The sequence below is a fragment of the Strongylocentrotus purpuratus genome, unplaced genomic scaffold (genome assembly GCF_000002235.5).
Source record: "Strongylocentrotus purpuratus isolate Spur 01 unplaced genomic scaffold, Spur_5.0 spur5_scaffold_12, whole genome shotgun sequence".
NCBI lineage: Eukaryota > Metazoa > Echinodermata > Echinoidea > Camarodonta > Strongylocentrotidae > Strongylocentrotus > Strongylocentrotus purpuratus.
In genome coordinates, this window is record NW_022145597.1 from 26,229,307 (window position 1) to 26,246,253 (window position 16,947).

General features: G+C 39.2%; 1 protein-coding gene across 1 annotated transcript; it reads right to left on the bottom strand.

Annotated features, from left to right (window-relative positions):
• Nucleotides 1–1,884: 1,884 nt before the first annotated feature.
• Nucleotides 1,885–13,035, bottom strand: LOC100888918 (probable RNA-binding protein 18). The gene is made up of 5 exons (XM_030982226.1): nucleotides 12,846–13,035; nucleotides 8,740–8,866; nucleotides 8,102–8,188; nucleotides 6,980–7,113; nucleotides 1,885–3,955 (listed from the first exon to the last, which is right to left on the bottom strand). Exons 1-5 carry the CDS (start codon nucleotides 12,902–12,904, stop codon nucleotides 3,520–3,522), a joined length of 843 nt encoding a protein of 280 aa, XP_030838086.1. The 5' UTR covers nucleotides 12,905–13,035; the 3' UTR covers nucleotides 1,885–3,519.
• Nucleotides 13,036–16,947: the final 3,912 nt, after the last annotated feature.

Sequence of the window (16,947 nt, forward strand, 5' to 3'; positions counted from 1 at the left end):
CCCGCGGAACGTTTTTCAAAGTGGAGTATTAACGATCAGGTAGAGCGTAAATTGGCGTGGGTCCAGGGCATGAGCCTCGGCAGGGGGTCAAGGGGGTGAGCCCCCGGGAGCTCTGGGGTTTTAGGTATTTAATAACGATTAGATGAGCATCCAGGGGCCCTCTTTAAGGCCATTGACGTGTTCCAGGGGGGGGGGGGGCCCAAAAGCTCAGAGGTTTTAATATTTAACTACGTTCAGATGAGCATCCGGGGGCAGCCATAGGGCCCTTGGTGGGGTCCAGGGGGCAGAGCCCCGGAAGCTCAGGGGTTTTTAGGTATTTAATCACGGTCAGATGAGCATCCAGGTGCCCGCCCCCGGAAGCTCAGGGGTTTTGGGTATTTAATTACGGTCAGATGAGCATCCAGGGGCACGCCTTAGGGCCCTTGGTGGGGTCCAGGGGGAAGAGACCCGGAAGCTCAAGGGTTTTGGGTATTTAATTACGGTCAGATGAGCATTTTTTATACTTTATTTGTGACATTGGCAGGTCACTTATTTTTTTTCTCCGTCTTTCTTTCTGTTTCTCTTTAACATACTTTTTCAAAAAGTGAGGGGGGGGGGGGAGGGGGCTCGAGCTCAGCCAATTTGCAGACCATGACATAAAGGCTTCTAAATAAGCGTATTTTTCGCCCGACTGTAATTTGGGAATTTCTTATTTTTTAACAAACGCATGAAAAGGTACGACTTACAACAAAAATGGAGAAAAAATACCGGAAAACCATTCAACTTTTAAGCAAAAACCAATCAATCCATTAACCAATCAACCAATCCCTCATTTCATAAGTAAAGTTGTAAATTACTAGACTTTTTAACTCACACACTAACTGATTACCCCATCAACTTCATAGAGCTATCAAATAACAGCAACCAATCATTCATTCAATCGCTGACTACTTGCATGAGTAAATGGAGGCTATCATAAGGTATCTTTAAATAGCAAAATGTAGTTGCCCAAGAAGACAAGTCCGGAATGCAAAATGTATAATTTTTGGAAATCAGAATTGATCAAATGGAGGTGGAAGCACATTGTTATTATAGAGCTGGTCAATACATGTACTAGGTACGTCAATTAGGCTTAATGTCTACCAAAACTTTCATTCAGATATGTAAAAAATAGCTCATAATTCACAAACATGACCAACTATTCCGCCTTTTGCGTTTAAAGGTAATACAAAGTTTTGGTGTGGGGTCATGAATTTGGTTCAAATGAACATATTGGAAGCATATGCGATCCTACAATATTCAGTGATCGTTGTCGCGGTTGAAATCGAGTCTAAAGTTATGAAATTGTTAATAATAAACTCTTTATGTTGTATAGCTCCCTCTCAAGGTCAAGATATTAATTAAACTATAAAACATTGCTTCTTGACTAAAATAGACCGATTGGCTATTCCCATTTGGAAAGTATATATCAGAATGACATATTCCAAGATTTTCATGGTTACAGCTTCCATTGTACGGCCGTAGGCGCTATTTGAAAGTTATCAAAATTTACCGGGAGCACCGGTAAACCTTTATATTAAATTTTTCTCAAACGCAGAAGTGTTTTAGGGGCTAAATTTTCTAGTGTGTACAAACCATCTACAGAGGGATCTAAATATATCAAAATTGTAAAGAATCACTATCCACCCAATTTTCAAAATTTCCCAAAACTTTGTATTACCTTTAAGATTGACTTTCTTGCCTCTACATTTAGTTAAGGTACCTAAATGAAATTCCTCCGCCGACAAAAAAAATGATTCCAATAGAAAGACAATATTTAGAACCCTGCCCAAATCCAAGCATGGACCAAACTTAGCATTGAGTAGCACAGAACTTGTAAACATTAACACGACAGGACCAGCAAACTACTTCTTCACAAGAAATGTTTTAATGCATTATTGTCACTTGATACAAATACAATAGGCTATACAAATCACAAAGTCAAAATAATGTATGAATGATAATAACCACTTATGATCACATTAATTTAAAGTTTCCAGAACAGTGAAATTTGTGAGATATTTTCTTGAACTATGTCTATTTTGTTTAAGTTCCTATCAGTATGCTATTATGAGTTTTTACACTGCACAAAATCTAGCTTACGAGTTTCACAATATGGTATTTTCAAGCCTATAATTTTCAAAACATTTCTTTAGACTGTAATGCACTGTTTCATAGGCTTCTTACACTTCAATAAATAGATATGGCAAAATTGGCAATGAATACAAAATACCTGAAAAAAGGTTATAATATTTCTTGTAAAAAGTATAGCACAAAATGATTGACACTGTCATGCATTTTTGCCTATAAGGCATATTTTTTCTCTGTTCTTGTACTCTAGGTTGAACCATCTTGTTGTCCTCTGTTATGGAGGGGGAATATTAGGTGTTGGAATGCACTTCAATAAATATTTAAAGCTCAAAGCACCTTTTGAAACATTTTGAATAACATCGTACTACAATATGGACTGCACATGATGGAGCTACAGTCAAACCTGCTTTAGTGACCACCTGTCTACAAAGGCCACATTTTTTGGTTTCCCTTGAAAATGGTTTCTCATTGAAACATGTATTAAAAGAACCTGTCTACAAGGAACACTTTTTATTTTTCCCTTGGGCGGCCGCTATAGACAGGTTTGACTGTATAATGATAACTATCTAATTCATGTAAGTATGAACTAAAACTACAACATGATTTATTTCTCATATGGCACCAGCCTATCAACATACTCTTTGTTTTGATAACTATAAATCTATTCATGTTATTGAAAATAAATATTTTGGGGTTTCTTCTTAGGGTTCATCTTTCCTCTGGTTTTCTATGGAAAAGAGAATAATATCCGCATACACTACTTCACATTCTTTTTCAGGATTTATTATTCAGTATTACATTTCTAACAATATATAATAAATGTATCCCCATAATTTTTATTGAGCTTGACTATCAGATCTGGGAGAGGGGGTTCCCCCAAAAAATAAGTTAAACATTTCTTTAGTATGTTTCTTTAGTATTTCTCACTTTTTCTTCCTTTTTCTTCCTTCTTTCTCTTGCGCTTAGAAACATTGTATTAAGCGCATTATAAATGTAATGTATTATTATTATTATTATTATCAATGCACATCAATATATGACATAAAGTAGCTATTTTTTCGATTTTAATTGGATATCATAAAATGAAGTGCCACTCTCTCAACCAAAGTCATTACCAACATGGAAGGAGGAAAAAAAACCCACAAATACAAGGAGACAATAAAAATTAGAAAGTTACTTAAAAATAAATATTTGGTCCTATCTTCATAATCTTATTGGTTTATGCTACATTACCAAACAAAATATTTGAAATAATTTTGAGCGGTCCTGCAGAATTCGTTTGAATGGAAGTTCCTTCCTGTACTCTCAAGGTTGTGCGGTTTGATAGAGAGGGCGCTACACTTCCCAGCAGCAGAGTCGATAACTCTCAGGTAGCAACGGTTTAAAAGGTTTAACTCAATCTTTGGTCTGTCACCTCTTATCATAAGGCTTTGGTCTTCCGGAAGCTTTACTCTTACCAGTATTAGTCACTTGTGATTTAACCGCAGCCGATGAGACGTTTGATGTCGTTTTTGATGATGTGGTCGATGACGGCTCTGACGACGGTGATGACAATGATTGCGATGATGATGATGATTTAGTCTCTACCTGTTCTGTTTTTGATGAGTTTGAGTCTAATGTTGATGACGATGTCTCTGAACTTGTTACTGCTGTTGACACGCTGGAGGTAGATGGAGGGGGTTCCAAAGGGAGTGACATCAGGCTTGGTAAACACTTCTGGATGATCTCCTTGGGTTGTTCAGGTTTCTTTGTAGCATAGACCGGGACTGGCTTGAAGGTGGCTTTGGAAGTTGATCTGTCCATCTCTCTCAGTTTTCCCTCAATCGCTCTGATCTGTGACTCAACACTGTACAAAGAGTAGGGAGGAAATTCAGATATTACTTCATTTTGTCAGAAATAGACAAATATGAAGTTTCTTGTGCATCATGCTTTTAAAGGCGAGGTATTCGACTTACACTACCTCAGGTTTACGTATATTGCTATCTTTTGCTCACAATGTCCCATTTTGTTGACAGCCATGTCCCATAATGCATCACCAACTGCACATGGTGCATATGATAGTTGGGTCCAGGAATCGGAAGTTGGTCTATGTTCGCCTTAAAAGATGGCTCATTTGAAATACATTATAGCAGTGGTAGCAATGTTGGTACAAAACCCTGGTTTTAAACATAAATATTGATCAATTAGATACAGAAAATATTAGAATACCATGGCTTATTTTAGTAGACAAATATGCTTATAATAAATGATTGTACAGATTTATGGACAAATTCAAAATGAGGACAACTTGTAAAATCACTGCATAATACCCAGTAAGGAGGGATTTTCACTTTCATAGTAAATTTAATAAATGATACAGATACATGTACATGGTACTATCATAAACACATTAGCTCTGAATCAATACATGTTACTCCCATTACATTAGACTGCAAAATATAATCAAATATCAAGGTATGATACATTGATTTACAGATGAAAGATCTCAATCAAATAGTTGTTGTTCGCAAGCATTTTGTTAATGTGTCTTTTAGAGCAAAGGAGGGAAATCCCATATTTTGTTATCTGATACAAAAAGAAAACCAAAGAGCAAACAAAATACAGACCAAATTATACACAAAATTTGATCTGAAAACTACATGAACGGTATTGTATACCCTGGGCTACCAACCCAGACTACTACCCCAATAAAGGTACCCCCCCCCCCTCCCTCCCTCCCTGTACAATCTTTCGACAACAACACAACTTGTCACAGCTACCGATGATTGGTCATCCTCTCTTCAATCTAGAGGCCAAACTGATATCGTCTTTCTCGACTTCCAAAAAGCGTTCGATCGCTTACCACATCCACACCTTAGATCCAAACTACATTACTACGGAATCAGGGGAGACTCTCTCTGCTGGACTATGTCACTCCTAGCGAATAGACATCAAGCTGTCGTCGTCAATGGTGCTCGCTCAGCATGGATGCCTGTTACTTCAGGAGTACCGCAGGGTTCTGTCATCGGCCCCGTACTTTTCCTGCTGTACATCAATGACATCAAACTCAACATCAAGTCCACAATGCGTCTATTTGCAGATGACAGTGTCATCTATCGGCGTATCAACTCTCCCTCTGACACTCATATACTGCAAGAAGATCTCCATGTTCTTGCAGACTGGTCTACTAAATGGCTGATGGGATTCAACATCAAGAAGTGTGCTACATTGTCAATCACAAACAAGAAGCACCCCGTCACAGTGGACTACACCCTACTAAATGAGTCAATTCCTCGAGTAAAACAATACAAGTATCTTGGTGTCACGATTACCCATGACCTTAAATGGAACACCCAATGTAAACTCACCACCCAGAAAGACAATAGAACCCTTGGTCTCCTCCGCAGAACTCTATCACCGTGCACCAAGAACATCAAATCCAAAGCCTACACAATGCTTGTTCGTCCTCAACTTGAGTATGGCAGTGAAGCTTGGAACCCTCGGACTCTGACATCAATACAAAGTCTTGAGAAAGTACAGCGAGCTGCCGCCCGTTTTGTATACCAAGACTACCGGAGAATAACATCAGTCACAGCACTTGTCAACTAACTGGGATGGGATACCCTTCACAACCGCAGGCTTCTTGCACAGTCCACTTTGTTTTACAAGATGCACCATCATCAACTCAACATGCCTTTTCCCACTCACATTATCCCAGCTACATATCTGGGCAGAAATGATCACCCTCTAAAGTATGCAGTACCCCCAGCTTCCATTGATAGCTTTAAGTTCTCCTTCTATCCTCGCACCATCTGGACGTGGAACCACCTATCAGCTGCTGCGGTAACATCTCCAACAGTGACCATCTTCCAGGAGGCTGCTCCACCCATCATCAGAGCGTTGCCTCCTCCTGTTGGGTCCAAGCTACTGTAGACTCCATGTCTCGGTTTTTACTTGCACGTCCACCGTTTTATTGTAAATAATAGACATCATTCACTGTTTTTAATTACTTCATGCACTGTCACTATGCCAGCACGTTGCACGGACATCCCAGTTTAGCTGTATGATAGCTGCCATCGGGATTATCTCTAAAAGTAACAAGTAACTACTCCCTCTGACATTTACCCAACAGACAACTACACCCAAAGGGGTGATGGAGGTACTTTCAAAAAGGGGTCTGGCAGTGTAGGCAGGGGGTTGGGTGGGGATGGTAATTATCAAATGGAAGGGGGCAGTTGTCCTACAGTAACAACGGTAATTGTAATGAGAGGAATTCTAGGGGGTAGATGTCTGGAACCGGTTTTCAGGGGTGATAGTCTGAAGGAAATTGTCCAGGGGGTGTTTCACAAAGATCTTAAGTCAAACTTAACTTTAAGTTGAACTTGAGCGAAAATTGAAGTATTTTAGACTTTTTATAAATTCCACATCAAGACCATGAAAAATCCTTGGTAATAGAAAATATGAAAGATTTGAATCAAAATTTTATGCCTTTTGAAATACTTTTACAAAATATTTTCAATGATGCTAACGGCTTTCCATAAGTGCTAAGTCCAACTTAGAGATAAGTTCAACTTAGGATCTTTTTAAACACCCCCCAGAGAGGGTAAAATGGATTTCATCAAATACAGACATACTGAATGTTTTTGTCTTGCACTCATCTGAGTATAACGTAAAAATGAGCAGAAATCCGAAATAAAACGATATGAAGCTAAAGAGAGTGAAAATAATGGGCTTTGTTTGATGCCTTATTACAATAAAAACGAACTAGGCATGTCCTATTTTGGCTTCCTGTTCATTCTTGTGACATACTCTGATTAGTGCAAGTTGAAAAGCTTTAGTATGTCTGTATGATATTCTTGATTATGTAGAACCAAAATAAACCTCATAATACCTTGAATTGACAGGCTTCTTCTTTGCAGTTGGTTCCTCTGGTACCTTTGTAGACTGACCCCCGAAGCTACTTGGGATTTTATCGGGATGTAAGTTGATCTCTGGTTTCTCAAGGGGGACAGGTTCATTTGGAGCCTACAAAGAAGAGGAGACAAATGGAAAGATCAGCAATACATATTTTTCCTCCTCTTACATGTTACATGTTTGAGACTGTGGACCCTTTAAAGGGCAATCCTACCTTTGTAATATTTCATTTGTATGAGAGCAAGAAAATATGAGAAACAGAAAATTTGCGAAAGTTAAAAAGTAAAATGGACTAATAATAAGTTGCATAAATGTTTGAAATCTGAGATCACTAAATCAATGCAAATCTCAAATTGGTAATTTGGTCAATGGATTGTGACAAAGACATGGACAACTCTCCCGTCTGTCATGTAAAAAAATATAGGTCATTTCTGTTTTTCTCTTAAGTGCCTTCTCCCCTCCATTGGGGCACTAATAATATATTATCATGTTAAAATAGGTCCTCTAAAGAATAATAACCCTCCTGAATCACACATTGTAGTCATTTTGTGTTGGAACAAATGAGAAAGTTGTCCAAAACTATGTCAAAGTGAGATTAGTGATGCAGCCAAATGGAGGTTACCACAACTTTCAAAAAATCATAACTTTCTTATTGTTTGTCTGATTTTATTTAAACTTTCACTAGTCTGCTTCTCTGAATTTTCTGCTTTCTTTTAGAGTATTTGTTTATTACGATTGAATATTTCTTTAATTTGCCATTAACACAAGTTTAAGTTACTGGTACATCGTTGGTTTGTATGCAGAGCTCATATGTGTACTGTACATGATGATTTATTACATGTAGAATGAATCTTATTATTTCAAAATCTTACTTTTGTAAACATTTTATAGTCATTATAAACAAATATAGATCTGTCGCCTTTTAAGTTAACATGATCTGATGTCAATGCACTGCAACCTGTACAGGATCTTGGGAAGAAATTCCTACAAATGTGGAAAATGGTGTGGAAAATCGACAAAGATACAGGCTAGTATTTTTGTGTGTGTCCTTTTGGCATTTTATTCCTCGGGAAGTGGTATGATGCAAGTGAAGTATTACCTTTATATGTGAATGAGCCCATTTTACAGCAAGTTTCTTTCCAAGAGCTAGTTTACCATCCAAGGCATGGAGGGCATGTACTGCATCCTGAAACAAAAACAAAATTACATCATGGTCAACGTTAATCAGTATGACTGAAAATGAAGGACATAATATATATTGCAATATCTGTATGAACATAGGGAAGTTTAAAAGCAATACCGGTATATGACATTTTAGAGGCAGTTACACATTATCCCATACAATGTACCGGTAAGCATTAACAATAAAATTATGTATACACTTTTTCTTTTTAAATCAACAATTTAATTCCAGCATTTCACTCAAAAGAGCATTTATCAAATGCATTCAGGTACTGTAAAGCTAAAATTAACCTTTTTACAAAAGACATACAAATGTGCTTTTCAAACCGTTTTGTAACAGAGCTGTGCATTACAAAGTGACTAAATTTTGACTCATAATATCACAGCAATTACAACAAAAGATGATTAAAACAACAGCTCAGCTGTACAAGTAAAATGTTACTGAACATATAAAACACATCTAACATGATGAATTGTGCTAAACTTATTGCTTTTATACAATGCAGATATAGTGAAACTACTATGATCATTCTGTCACAGAAAGATTAGAATTACCGTTCTATTTTCAAAGCTTGCAAAACAGTAGCCCCTTGGTTTCCCTTGGTTCGGTCCTGATTTGTGAAATAGGAAGTCAAACTGCTCAATCTTTCCATACCTCTGCAACAATTTCAGCAAGGTGAATCTGCAAAAATAAATAACAAAACAAAACTAATAAAGGAGAGGCTATTTGTACATGTTTTTGCAATTTGGTTTGGCATTTTGCAAGTCACATAATCTAGTCTTCTAGATATGATTATGACTATTTGTCTGTAATCTATACGATATCAAAATACATGAGAATCTATTTTCTAATTGCAATTTATCCCGATTTATCAATATCATACTCATACTAGAAATTTGCAAAAAATATAGACCCTACTAGAGTAAAGGACCGTCACCGTCGACAGTTTTTCGGCCGGTCCGTTGGATGCATGGTAACATGCCTTTAAAATACATCGCACAATAGTATATCACATATCCCACACATACCATAACATGCCAGAGTCACTGAAGAACCACATTTACCCACTACCCGAATCTGAAAAATCTAGTATCTTACACGTGTCTGTAAGGAATATGGGTACCATAAAATGAGCTTTATTTCGAAAATTTTCAGATTTAGAGCCCGATTTTGTGTGAGTCGCAAGCTCAAAAGTATCTCATTGCATGTATTAAATCAATGCAGCCGGACACCGCAGAGCACACACGATATCTCTGTCTAATTCAGATTCCAATTGCCGATCACTGCAGAGATAGTTTTCGGCATGGCGAGCTGTGGGATACCTGCTCCGCCCGCTAGTGCTATAGATCAGCTGGGGATCGCTAGGCGCTAGGTAGACCAAAAACTTCAGTCTCTCTAATCGTCGGTTGTTCCACTGAGACTACGTCTGGCTCCACTAGACCTCCGATTATAGAGACTGAAGTATGGCCTATCGGGACTGTACGGGACTGTACGGAACAAATGGTTCGGTTCGACCGGACCGCGATGAATGAGATATGCAACGAGATTTTCACTCTTTACATCCTCATAACTGCTGCAATTATAATAAAAATTAAAAATAACATATATATAGCTTATTTGACTTACGATAGCTTGCTCATTTAGATCCTAAATTAATGATTAATCCGAGAAAGTCTCGTCGTCAACATTATCCGTCTTGGTTTTAGTTGATTAATATTCATTTTTTCTTTTCAAATGTCCAATAGCTACCGTAGCTACGTACGAGTCAGCCCGGCTTGACCAACGAACTCCCACGAAACGAGTGCTCTGATTGGCCATTGGCTATGTTTTGGTAGGTTGAACCGGAAATATATCAGCCGCCGGGTAATAGTTTGAATGCATGAACGTACTGCTTCACGGTTCAGAGATAAAATTGGATAACTCATAATAAGTAAGTCCGTAAATTTCACATTCTATAATAGGTTAGCAAATTTTGAAAACTGTAATTAGGAGGTACATGTATATATACCGACCTAATTTACATCTGATTTAGAAATCAGAAAATAAGATCTAAATAAAGAAAATCGGGGAGAAAATGTTTTGAACGAAAAGATGTACATCGGTGGCTCTAACCACCCCCACGGTACGAGATCCCTGGGTTACCGTCTGTATTTGGGAATGTCAACAAATGTTAGTTTTATAAAAGAAATGACCAAATCAGACGGTTATTTCTGTCTAGGCGCTAGGCAGATAACTGTCAAAACAGTGAAAATTGAAATGAATATTGTCATGGCAATTCAAGATTTTTTTTTCTGGGATTCTTTTTTTTATTAAATAATAGTAACATTTGCTTTATGATTTGAACAAGAAATGATAATAAATAGGAAGTAAAGAGTCCAAAAAATAGGAGTTTGTCTGAACTTGACCGGAAACCCCCTCCTTTGGCTTTACTTTAGGCTTTAAAGTCTAGATCTAGATTAGACCGAAAGCTTCAGTCTCTATACCGTCGGTTGTTCCACTGAGACTACGTCTGGCTCCACTAGACCTCCGGTTATAGATACAGAACGATCGCCTATGCCAGCCTATGTTGAAGATATCACGGCTAGATTTTAGCTGTTAGGCCCCTCCCACAAACATGACAAACTTGCCACGGCCGTTTTGTTATGCCCCCAAAATCCCCCAAAATGTCATTCTACCTCGTGCATATCCAATTTTACATTAGGCCTAGGCTATAATACATCGGTTCCACTTACTAACTTGATGGAAATAATCCGTTTAATGGTCCCTTTTAAGGAAATTATGGGTCAAAATCGACATCCATGTTGAAAATCTTGCAAGCCGTGTTAAACTCTCGCTGCCGTCAATCTCATCCCTTCTAGTCTACGCCGAAGGCAAAATGATTATGAAGGAAAAACTGTGCGCCATCTACATGTTCGTAATGGCGTTATCACAGTTTTTCCTTCATAATCATTTTGCCTTCGGCGTAGACTAGAAGGGATGAGATTGACGGCAGCGAGAGTTTAACACGGCTTGCAAGATTTTCAACATGGATGTCGATTTTGACCCATAATTTCCTTAAAAGGGACCATTAAACGGATTATTTCCATCAAGTAAGTAAGTGGAACCGATGTATTATAGCCTAGGCCTAATGTAAAATTGGATATGCACGAGGTAAAATGACATTTTGGGGGATTTTGGGGGCATAACAATACGGCCGTGGCAAGTTTGTCATGTTTGTGGGAGGGGCCTAACGGCTAAAATCTAGCCGTGATATCTTCAACATAGGCTGGCATAGGCGATCGTTCAGTCTCTATAACCGGAGGTCTAGTGGAGCCAGACGTAGTCTCAGTGGAACAACCGACGGCATAGAGACTGAAGCTTTCGGTCTAGATCTAGAATCTAGTCTAGATCTAGAAATCTGGGGGCCGTTTCTCGAAACCAACTCCATGACAGTCATATCTTTGTCGGCGACCTACGGAGATGTCATGAAGCGGATAAACCGTTTCACAAAGCCATGACAGACATGATATCGATATATCGCGATACTAGCAGCTCAAGAACATAGTCTTTGTCACGATCCATTTGATTTACCAAGAATAACCCAAAACAAGTTTTGGGGCTAAAATTGTTCAAAAAGAAATATATACATATAAATTCTCCTAAAATAAATAATAAATAGTGTCATTATCATATTTACATCATCAAACGATTTGCATATTTCTGTAAAGATTCTTAAATTGAAGAAAAACCGGTGAGTGTTTTTTTTTTCGACAGTCGAATCAAAAGTTAGTTGAAGGATACCGTAATGTGATAGTTTATCAATACGTACTTTTTTGTTTATTGTGACGAGGAATTTTAGGCTAAATGTCTTTTCTCAGCCAGTTTTTATTCTAGAGTCTCATAAATACTCGTTATATAATTGATTTGATATTGAAAATATAATTTGGAAGAAGTAATTAGAGAGGGAATAATAATGCACATAGGCCCCAAAGGTATGACGGTATCCTAAGAAAAGACTATGGATCGACTATGGAAAACGGTGTGTAACATTCTTACCTCTCTTATTTATATGTTATAGTTTAATGATTTGTGATTTAATGTTTATATTCAGCTTTTTAAAGTTTCTGTATAATTTGTATTCTCACTTTTGTACATTTGCATTTCGCATCCCAGAGAATTACGTACCGAACTCGTCTATATTTTTCTCAAAATGATAGTGAAACTAATCGTCCATTTCGCGGCCCATGGAATGGCAACGAACTGACTTGTGATGGCGCTTTACAGCAATTAAAAAGATATGACAGGTTCGGAGCAGTGACAACTCGCTTGTCGCGGAAGTTGTCGCTCATCTTGGCAAAGACGGCTTCGTGAAACACTTAGCTGACAAGTTGCGTGACAGTGGCGAGATGTCGTTGATCTTGTAGTTATGACGGTTTCGAGAAACGGCCCCCTACTCTCTAAAAGTAAAACTCTACTGATTGCCCAAAAATGTTAAGGTAACCTTATATTTCATCACAGTAAAATCTTTTAAAATAAAATCTACCAAAGAAATATTTATGACGTTTGATAGTTCATTAGTTCATTATTTTTTCGATGGCAAATTCTCAGAGCACTGCAATACACAACACAAATTTACTAACACGGTTCTGAACATGTGGGACACCATTAACAAAAATCTTACTCAGTTATCCTTTCATCTAGGTTCCCAATCCACAGTCTCCGACCTCCAGTGTCATTCATTTTGCAGAATTATGTAAATTGATATGATCAGATTTCGAATTTCCCAAAAATTTGGTAGAATATGCTCAAATAAACGGATATTCTGTCCGATCCGCAGCTGAACACAATAGACTGGTAGAAGTTAGCAGACAGGTAAGATAAATGTTGATCATTTTTAAAAGTGTCATCTTACGCGTTGCCAATTTGTCATAGCATAAGAAATCGAATTTATACAAGCCAAATCTAATTAAAGTGGATCTGTAAATGTGGAAATCCCAAATCGAAGAAAATAAATAAAGTCCTCTCGAAAATGAATGTGAATTTTTGAGGGTTTCAACATTTTTACCCCCACCCCCTCTATATCCGCGGATTTTTAGGTTTGAACGTTTTGTAGATATAGCCCCTCCCTCTACGTACCGTTTGTCAAGGAGGAGAAGAAGAATAAGAAAAAGAAGGAGGTGGAGAAGAAGAAAAAGGAGGTGGAGAAGGTGAAAAAAGAGGAAGGAGGAGGAGCAGAAGAAGAAGAAGAAAACCGAGAAGGAGAGGATCAAAGAAGAGGAGGAAGAGGAGAAAAAGAAAAAGAAGAATTACTGAAGAAGAAGAAGAAGAAGAAGATGAAGAAGAAGAAGAAGAAGAAGAAGAAGAAGAAGAAGAAGAAGAAGAAGAAGAAGAAGAAGAAGAAGAAGAAGAAGAAGAAGAAGGAGCAGAAGAGGAAGAAAAAGAAGGGAGAACGAAGAAGCCGATTAAAAACACTTTACAGAAATATAAATAGCGGCCCTCATTGTTGTATCAGGCATCAGCTAAGCAGGCCACTAATTAAAAAAAAACATTAAAACAAATAAATGAAAGTTATAGAAGAACCTCATGGTCAGTATGAGAGACAGGAAAAGAGAGGATGCGACTTCGCCCCCAACCCCCGCACTCTCTATATATGATTATATCATCCTCACTTCTTTCCTTCCTTCCTTCCTTTCTTCTATTTTTTTAAGGGGGTCGGCATACAGGGGGTGATTTTTGAGGGGCAAAAACGCCCCTCCTCTAAGGTTGTATAAAGAGAAAGATAAAATAGGAGCTGTATATAAATATAGCTGAAAGGGGAAATAGGGGGGAAAAGAGTAAAAGGTCAATCAAGGAGAAAAACAGAAAACCTGAATCAGTTTAGTATACAAATAAGGGGAGAGAGGGTACATAGCAAAAGAGGGCAGAGTGAGGATAAACAACATTTGGCAGGAAAGGCTATAGAAGCTAGAGAAAATGGGGAAAGAACAGCGGAAGAGCTAAAGGAAAATGAGGGGGCCCATAAATGACAAAGTCAGAATTGAAATACATATATCTTCAACGTCAGTGATTTGTATTTTAACAAGAATCCGGCGTCGCCAAACCACTACAGCCCCTGTCATGCAGTGCCTTATAGTTAACATAAAGAGCAAGAGAATGAACTGAGAGAAAATAAGGTAAAAGATAGGAACTTAGAGGGAGTATAAAGAAATAAAGAGTGAGAGATTTTAATTTGTTTAAATCGCTCCCCTGGGTAACGGATCGGCAACGTATTTGGTGGGATGGAAACCCCACGCAAGCTAGCATAATTATTTGCGTACAAATGTATAAATCAGTGGTGGATAAGGGAATGGCTCAGCCACTGGACCTTGGTAGGGGCTCTTGTAGCCAATATATAGGGTCCCATCCAAGACAACCCATTGTTCTATAAAATTGTCCATAGGCCGGCCTATGACAGACAGTGTAAGTGTGAGAGAGAGAATTGATTTCCAACGAAATAAAGCAATTAATAGAGGAGGAGAATATTTTAAGGATATAATGTATATAGAGGGATATATAGATCTCGAGAGCGTCAGGGGCGGAGGCGGGGAGGGGTTCTAATCCTGCAACGGGCCTGGAACCCACAACCCGTTAAGATAGAAGCACTGGCGTACTGGTGGGGTGGCTTGGGGGGCGCCAGCCCCCCCCCCCCCCCCAAATAAAATTGAACCATGACTTATTTTCACAAGTGATGTATAAATGTTCGTGATATCACATGATTTTCAACTAAATGCTAGTTTCTCCATTAATTCTTGCAAACAGACCCATTCTCAAAAAGCCAGGAAGAGCATATATGTTTTTTAAAGTCACTAAGGGCCTTATAGTGGCCACTAACAGTAACACTAGTATAAAAAAATCCTTTCCAGAAGCTACTGTGCAAAGCACTGCCGGGAGGCGTTATTTTTTTCTGTGGCACAGATTGGGGTTAGGTGCGTGTTGAGCCTATGGGAATGTTTAGGGTTAGGGTTAGGATTAGGGTAAGGGTTAGGGTTAAATCAAGACCTCTTTTTAAAAAAAAGCCCCAATCTGTGCCGCAGAAAAAAATGACGCTGCCGGGAGATAACATGCTATACCCACCACTCGGGCTGAGCATGCACAGATTTGCGAATGAGCGTTCCATACTTACATCATGTAACACTGCACATATAGTGGGGGAAAATGAATTCAGACAAGATTAAGAGTAGAGAAGGGTACAACGAATGGTCTTCCTTCTCTAATAATTTAATGAAACGGCAAAGCTTCCACGCTTCGCGCGGGAGGAGGGGGGGGGGGGGATTGAATTCAGACAAGGATTAAGAGTCGAAAATGGCACAACGAATCGTCTTCTTTGTCTAATGATTAGATGAAACGCGAAAATGATTTCAGAAAAAGATTAAGAGTAATAATTAAATGAAACGACAAAGCTTCCGCGCTTCGCGTGGGAGGGGAAAAACTGAATTCAGACAAAGACAGTCACGATAACACGAATCGTCTTCTTTCTCTAATAATTTAATGAAACTTGAAAGCTTCCTCGTTTTGCGCGGGATGGGCGAAAATGAATTCAGACAAGGATTAAGAGTAATAATTTATTAAAACGTCAAATCTTCCGCGCTCGGCGCAGGAGAGAGGGGGGGGGGGGGGTGGGAGGGAACTGGATCCAGTAGAGGATTAAGAGTCGGGACCGGTACAATGCATCGTCTTCTTTCTCTAATAATTAAATGACACGTCATAGATTCCGCGCTTTGCGCGGGAGGGGCGAAACAAGAATCAAGAGTCGAGAACGGTACAACGGATCGTCTTCTTTCTCTTATAATTTAATGAAGTATCAAAGTTTTCGCGCTTCGCGCGGGAGGGGGGAAACTGAAAAATGACTTTGTTCCTGGCCCCGGGATTTGTCGGTAATCGGTGGCCTCTACACCCTCCCCACTCCCCCACTTCAAAAAAATAGCGACGCCCCTGCTAACGACACAGTTTATACACTCGAGATGATTTTTGCAAGTACTACTGATGAAGTACTGGACCACCGTCTTTGAGCATTGTGCGGCATCAAAGCATATACAACATCTCACGACTTGACAGATCACTTTTCTCTAACTTTTTCCAGGAAGTGCCGGTGGACATTAATGTGCCAAATGTGGTTCTCAGATTGCAAAAGATTCCTACTCTTGGAAGGGGAAGGAGAAAGCACTTTTACGTCATATTACTCCAGGAAGTGCCTGAAATGCGTCTAATTTGGTTCTAAAATGACAAATACTTCCCACGGGAGGGGGACAGAACCCCCCTCCCAGACCCACCCCCGCTTGGTCGCTCCGCTCCCTCGCCGCTGTCACTTCATCGTTTTACATATATATTTAACCCCATGCCATTTTGTGCCCCCCCCCGGTAAGAAATTCCTGGATCCGCCACTGATGCCCATAACCCTTGAGCTTCGGAGGCTCCGCCCCTTGACCCCCGCCGGGGCTTTGCCCCTAGACCCCACTTTGCGAAACGTTCAGCGGGGCCTGCATGTTATAGTGGGATGATGCCGATTTTTTTTTTGTCAGCCCCCCCCCCCCAAACGTTTTTACTCATTACGCCACTGGATAGAAGTGATTCCCAAGAATTGCCAAAAATCGAGAGCATCCGGGGGCTCCGCCCATTGGACCACACCCACCCTCCTCTTTTGCAAAATCCTAGATCCGCCGCTGTAAAATGTGATAACTGCATTCAGGTCAATACAAACTGCTCTCAAATAATCATAGTGGCAACGTAATACCTAATTGATTTGC